Source organism: Merops nubicus, unplaced genomic scaffold, assembly GCF_000691845.1.
Source record: "Merops nubicus isolate BGI_N331 unplaced genomic scaffold, ASM69184v1 scaffold48354, whole genome shotgun sequence".
NCBI lineage: Eukaryota > Metazoa > Chordata > Aves > Coraciiformes > Meropidae > Merops > Merops nubicus.
The window spans coordinates 954-8,459 of record NW_008607214.1 but is presented as its reverse complement, the minus strand read 5'-3'; the positions used below and the strand labels follow the sequence as shown (position 1 = coordinate 8,459).

General features: G+C 39.9%; 1 protein-coding gene across 1 annotated transcript; it reads right to left on the bottom strand.

The window, feature by feature from the left end:
* Window positions 1-1,178: 1,178 nt before the first annotated feature.
* SERPINB1 (serpin peptidase inhibitor, clade B (ovalbumin), member 1) lies at window positions 1,179-7,183 on the bottom strand. Its single transcript, XM_008939854.1, has 6 exons — window positions 7,016-7,183; window positions 4,946-5,083; window positions 4,021-4,138; window positions 3,286-3,428; window positions 2,362-2,529; window positions 1,179-1,664 (listed from the first exon to the last, which is right to left on the bottom strand). Exons 1-6 carry the CDS (start codon window positions 7,181-7,183, stop codon window positions 1,263-1,265), a joined length of 1,137 nt encoding a protein of 378 aa, XP_008938102.1. The 3' UTR covers window positions 1,179-1,262.
* Window positions 7,184-7,506: the final 323 nt, after the last annotated feature.

Genomic DNA, 7,506 nt, shown 5'->3' with positions numbered 1-7,506 from the left:
AAGAGAGTTTTATTTGTTGTTTAAAGACAGAATTAATATACAATTTGCAATTATAGTAACTATTGTGCCCCACTTAAAGCTGAGGTACAGGTAAACGCTACAGTACCCAAGATAGACGTGAGACAAGCAAGTAAGCTCCAGAAATAAGCACAGAACACTAACAGTATGTAATCACAGTGGCTCTGAGGCATAAGGCTGTTGTGCAGGACAAAAGACTTGTGTATAAAGACGCAGTGGGAAGTCAGCTCAGTAAACGTCGAATCCTTGTACGTACAACAGCCACACTGGGTATTTATTGCAGAGCATACAGTCATCCTTTGGGAGCTAAAGTATTCTTTGAGCATCGCCTGAGTTCTGGCCAGAATTTATTGTCATATTGAAAGCTTCTGATCTTGCAGGAAGGCACTCAATAGCGAGACAGCTCTTGTCTCACCGCTCCTCATGTCGCCTCTTCTGAGTTCTGGCCAGAATTTATTGTCATATTGAAAGCTTCTGATCTTGCAGGAAGGCACTCAATAGCTTTGCTCACCTAAAACCTCTAAGCTCTGACACATTTCCATATTCTCAATAACTAAAATAGCACCAGACTACATATTTTTAAAATATTCTCTAAACATGTCGCCTGAAGTTGCTACTCTTCTCCTTATTCAGAGGCTGTATTCCAAGTTTTCTGGCTAATGACTGGAAGGAGTTACTTTTTCTTTCAGTAGCTTAATCCTTTCTCTATTAATAGATGTCTCTAATCAAACGTTATCTGACCTTCTATTTCGTGACAGAACTTGGTAAACTCAGCTGTTCAGGAACATGCCTTTTGGTGGCTAGAAGTATTTTACTGAGATATCTTGAAAAAGCAAGACTTTAGGGGAGGAATAACTTTTCAAGAACATCCTACTATGCATGCATGAAGAATGATTGGATTATTCTAAGCTATTGCCACAGGAAGCTGTCGACACAGAGAAACGCATGCAAGGATGCATACAGAGTGATCCTATGCTTTACAAGACAGAAGTTTCTTCCAAGAGTATTTCTATTTTTAGTCCACTTTAAAAAGATGTCTGCTGCCTACAGTTAAGATTTTCCTATTCATCAAAGATGATGTCAATCTCAAGAAAGAAAAGTAAATCACTGCTCAGTTTCTCTGGGGTTGTTTTAATGGCAAAGGCAGAATCTCAGTTAAACTACATCAAATACAACTCATTCGGGAGCAAAGCTTTCACTGACTATAGCAAATTGGAACTGGTATGCAAATGCCTAGTTCTCTTTTAAGGAGAAGCATATCTGCCAAAGAAAAGGATGCTTTGTGTTGGGTTGTGGCGAATAAAGAAAAGGAAAGGATGGTCAGCATTGAACTCCTCTTCTATAAGCATGCATAACATAGCAATGCCAGCAGTGGCAGCTGCAGCTTCCGTGCCTTCCTCATTCACTTCTACAAAAGCCTTGTGGACAATTTTAGAGAGAAAGATGTCACGGGCCCCTGACATTCCTGACAAGTCAGCCTTGCCACTGTCAAACACATCCAACATGCCCATAGCAGCTAAATCTGATTTAAGGTCATAGCTTTCTTCTAGCTTGAACTTTGGCAAACGCACATGAACCTCAGTGGGATATAGATGCTCTGGACATGTCCATTCGTGGAGCTTCTCTAAAGTAAGCTGCTTTTCCAGCTAGAATTAAAAAGACAGAGATCATTACATATCACCAGTGTAGAAATATTTCATTTTCAGTAACATCTACAAGGGTTTATAGAGCATTATGCAACTAAACAAAAATGAGCATACCCATATCTTTCATAGGTCCATATAGGTTAAACAAATGCAATTAAGTGGATTTGGTGCAGTTTTTACTTTACAAAATAATGCAGACATTTACTTCTTGCTGCAGTGTAGGTAAAGGGAAAATATGCACAGATAACAACTCAATCCAGTCATTCTTACTGTTTAACCTAACTAAATGGAATTAAATTAATCATCAGAGAGCTCAAAGAAGCTGATGTGTTCCTGATCATTTCACAGAAAACTGTCTTACTACTTCAAGGCTAAGAAGATAAATACTTTCAAAGGTAATGAAAGAGAAGTTCTGTCATTTAAAAAAAAAAAAAAAGCTAAAATAACATCGTTAACTTTGTTTTCAGTCTACCTCATGGTTCAGTTGAGCAAGCTGAAGGATATGAACAGAAGCTATAAAACCAAACAACTTCTCTTTCTGATGCAGCACTTGCACATACTCATCATTGCAGTGCTAATAAAGCATTGTCTAGAAATATGCTTGATACAGGGCTCTGAGAACATGGCTTCATTAAGGCTTTAATTTTGAATGGCTGAACTTATCCATTAAATAACTGCATTAGCATAGATGAGTCACCTTCTGCAGTCCAGTGGAATCATCTTCAATGTCATCAGGTAACAGGATAATCATACTAAGTTCTCTTCCATCATAAGGCATCTCTAAAACACGAATCTTCACTTCGGGGATGCACCCAAAACGAAATTTCTTTTTCTGATACATCATTTTCACTGTCTTTGTTTCATTCTGGACAGATAAAAGGTACCAAAAATAACAGCTGAGAAAATACTAAACTAAAGAACTGATAGGAAAAATATAAAGTAAAAACTTGGATTCTTGCAAAAACTCTTCCTCTGTTATAAGAGGTGATTGTAAAGCTGCCTTTGTCAGGCCTCCTGGCTGCCTGTTGAATAACAGGGTTTTGTGAGGATGTAATGTGTCTGTATTGTATTTGGTTCTCCTTTGACTTCTATAACACAGTCCTGGCAGAAGCTGAAACAATTTATTCAAATTGCTGTAGCTTTATATTGTTCTGGCCCCAAACATGACAGTGCTAAAAGTCAACACAGATAACTCTGTTCAGCATAAAGCAGACAACGGTATGCATTATCTTGTACAGCTGTTAACATAAGCAGAATATAGAACAAGAAAACAGGACTTAACCAAAATGTGCTATCACTTTTAATACTGCTTACCAAGCATCACAAACAGGCGTTCACAGCAGCTGAAACTGAGAGTGGACAGAAAGTCTGCTAGGCACAGGCAGGCTCCTAATCGAGCTGTGAGATGTCTCAGATACTATTCCAGTAAGTGACTCAACAAATAGCTTGCTGAATACAGAAATACTAAATCCATAAAAAACTTGCAAGTGAACTGAAAATATTCATTAAAGGCTTTCTGTTGGTATTATCTTACTATTGTATCTGTAAGTAAAGCTTCACTTTAGCACCTATTATTTCACCTTTTCATTAGATGTATACTACCTAGACTTATCTGCATTACCTTATTTAAACGAAATGGCATGTCAGTGGTGTCAGCTTCTTTAAATTTCTCTGCCCAGTTCCCTTTGAAATAAATTGCATTCACCAGTACAAGCCTGGTCATATTATCAACTGAGCCTTCAGACAGCAGATTACGGATTTTACCTATAAGAGGGGGCAGGAAAAGTGTCAGAATAAATTCTTGTAGTAAGTTGATGGCGTGGAAAACATACATGAAGAAACTCATACCACAAATACTACAGATACAGAACTCCAGTCCATTCCTGTAATAAATGTTTCAGTACCTGTCTCTTTACTCACTGTACTTTTTAATAGTACACATTACTGTAACTTTTGATATACAGTAATTTGAAAATGTAGTATTTTTAGCTTAAACTGTCATGTATGACTCGTCGTACAGGACCTAGAAAACACTCACATTTAGGATTACTGGACTTAGAAATACACAGACACTGTGGACTAGGATTGCCTTAAACAAATTCTCCAACTCAAGTATAAATTGTATGTTTACTCATCTCTTCTGCACTTTATTCTGTGTGCCGCCCAACTATGGGAAAGCCTCAGGATTTATGGACCTGTATAAATGTCTTGGTTACGTATTTTCTTGTTCTGTCAGTGTATCGAGTGACTATCCCAGGGCAAAATCAAATGTTCTCAAGGGGGCAGAGAATAAAGCCTGTTCCTGCTCCCAAAGTATGAAACACTGCCAGTTAGTTTATAAACCAAAGTAGTTTACCTTCAGTTTTCTCCTCTACCCACTGGTTAATTTCTTTCCTGGCTTCATCACAAGCCTGAAGAAAATCAACTGTAGCCAAATCAGCTCCATATAATTTCTGAGTATTAGTCAGGAAATCCTAGATTTTGGAACGATAAGAATAGTGATAAGGATAGCTTTAATTGCACGCAGATAAGCAAACATATCTTTTAAGATGTACATAAGGTACACATCAAACACATTATCACTGGCTCTGAGGTGGGGCTCTAACAGTGTGCTGCTTTGGGTGTTTCTGAGGTTGGGGTGTTTTTTTCCATCTGGGAATAAGCTTCATAGTACATCTTCCACATACACACCTGATGGGGTGTTTACTGCAGGTGTGGCAATATTTACCTGCCATTCTCCTGAAACACACTCAGTCACAGCTAGGATAAAAGAAGACTCTCCAAAAGAGATGAAGAGGGATAGAAATAGCAACCTAGGCACACCCAAAGGTGTAATTCACTGGTGATGAGGCATGCTGTTTAGACATGTTGGGCATCCCCTCCCAAATCAATACAGTGTTTTCAAAAATATTTCATGTAGTACTAGACCAATGAAAACCCTAAAAAAAGGTCGATTGTGCCAGACACGGCTGGTTGCATCCTAAAAAGCAGTTTGCAACAGAGTGGTGTGTTTTGCCAGTTACTGTAGACTACGAGCTTAGACAAGTGATTTTCCTCTCCAGCTGAAGAGCAGCAGAACTGGACAGCAATGTGAGGGGCCTGCTGAGCAGCCTCCCGCAGCGCCCGCAGACGCGACAGGTGTGCGCGTGTATGGAACGCTTCTGTTGACTGCCCAATAACATTCAGAAATATGCCTAGAAATATTTCTATTTCATAAATACTCAAATAGCTGTCTTTTCCCACCAGGCTCCACCACACCATCACACCTTGCACCAACGTACCGGCAAAAAGCTGTAGGACTTCTCTCCAAAAAGGCGACTGGCAAGCCGCAAGAGGTAGGGAGCATTGCTTCTGTTTAGATCCATTGTCAGAGTCTGAAAGCTTGAATGAGTATCTTCAACTTCGTCAAAATGAAGCGTCTAAATTAGAAGCAGCAAATTAGCTGTTGTATCTGTTGTCTTAAAATAACATACACTATGTCTATAGGGTGAGTCTGATCCAGCAGGTAGGTAGGTTGAAGGCAGAAAATAGGCTATAAGCTTCTTAGAGATTTCTGTGAACTTCAAAGAATCAATGACACTGTTTCTTGGTGCTACGCTGCCCATGTCAGCCACTTGTATTAAGCTACTGGTTTACATGTAGTCACAGGTGAAGCTGATCATAACCCCGAGTCCTGTCTGTGTGATGTCTGCCTGTCCCTCCTCTGTGGACCAGCAGGCACCAGGGCTCATTCCTGGGCAGGGAAATTGAGAAGAGACAAAGCCAGAGACTCTTCAGCTTTCTTGCTTCTCCCTTGGGCCCAAGGAAACCTGGGGTTTTGCTTTTCAGAACATCCAATCAACACTAGTGTAGCTGAGGTCTTAAGAAAACTTAACAACAATTATCTTTTATGGTTTTATGAAGATATAATGGCCTAGATGTATAAAAAAACTGTATCATCCTAAAGATCAAACACATGACTTCACCAGTACCTCCTTGCCCAGAGGCAAGCTGGCTGGCCAGTGCTTACAGATGTGACTGCAGGAGCTGCCAGACCTCAGTAACAGAGAAGGCTAGACCAAAGCAGGGACAAATGCAAACTTCAGTCATGTATCTCTCAGTAGGGGAGACTGCTGTGACAGCTGCTGGATTCAAAAGAAAGCCCAGATTTTATCTCACTGGGTTTCTGATCAGGCCTTGCTGCCCATGTTATTGCAAGCTGTGTTGTACATATGAATAGCTGAGCAAAAATGTCACAGAGGCAACTTCCAACAGGATTATGATCACAGGAGCAGTTCTACATGCTTGCCAACAGCCCTTGACAGCTACCAGCCACTGCCTCCTTCATTAGCTGTGTTTTCCTAAGTCAAGCATTGTGGTAGGGGAACATGCATTACTGGAGGTGGCTGTGTTGGAACACTTCTCTCCCCTCCCTATCCCTTTTGCGTGATTTCTGCTGCCAGTCGATTTATCCTAGGTGGGGCTGTCAGTTTGCTTACATGAAATGTATGTTCAAAGTCTGTTTGTACAAGTGGTGAGAGAATAGTTTTATTATCTTATTCAGTAAGCACAGCACCACTCAACAGTTCCTCCTGAAGTCCAGAATACAAAGGTGAAATTATTCATAGGCAAATACATGATGACAACTGCAGTAAGAAGTCTCATCCACCCTTGTGCATTAGTGGGCGTTAGCCTAATTGGAGGGGAGAACTAAGAGACAGAGTCCCCTCAGTGCAGGAGGCTGCAGGGGAAGCTGGCACACTCCTACGTACACCATTTCTGCCACTTTTTATGAGGTTTTTTAAACTATCTTTCCCAACCTAAAGCTATGGTAAAAACGAGCGTGCATGCACAGCTCCTCCGAGATAGATACCTGAGCTTACTAATACTTGTGTATCATTATCACATATTTTCATAGTTTTTACACTTTCAATATAAAACTGTATTACTATTGTGTTTCTCTAAAAATACAGTTTTATTAGCGATAAGCATATCATTTGAGACCTGGTATTACAGAGCAATAGTTCTTTGTCAGAACATCTCACGAAAACTAGTAAGGCCTTACTGCTGGAAACTCCAATCAATTTAAACAGACACTGATTAATTAATGAAGTTAATTTCCTACTTCAAGAATTAACAAGTGAAATTATATGAGATACTAGGGCCATAGCAAATATGGAAAGAGAGCTCTGGAGCAGAGCAGGCAGAACATAACTGCAGAAAGGAGCCTGAGGAAAACTCAGTGGGCATGACAGAGATCTTTTCAGCACCTAAAAGTAACATCCTCCTTTCATTTTCCCTCCTCTAAAGCACAGCAGTTTTTAATGTAAATAAAATACAAAGCAAAAGATAATTTTACTTTTTATACTAACCTTCAGCACCTGTGCCTCTGTGTTACCTCTGGCCCCTAAGAGAACCATGGCCAGAGCAGCAGAGACACTGAGAGGAGAGAAGAAAATGTTCCCTGTGGGGTTGGTCTCACTAAACCTTCTGAGCAGGTCAAGTGCAAATCTGCTGTTGGCATTATACAGGTTCTCCATGGCTATAGCTGAAAAATAAAACAGTCACTGAAAGACTCCAGGAAACATTCTTCAAAAACCTAACCTAACCTCGTGGGATTCACGGAGTAAAGACTGGATTGATCTGGTTGTAGCTGGTTACAGAAACAGCAAGAATCTAATTGTCAGTGCATTTTCTTAAAAAAAATCAGTCAGATTGAAATAGCATGACTTTTTTTTTCACATAAATTGCAGATCTCAGCCTTCCCTATCACACTAACTTTAAAGACATTATTTTAAAAAATTCCTTGCTGTCTAACTTGAAATTTGAAGTGTGCGTGCTGTCAGGAGTGCAAGTTAAAGTC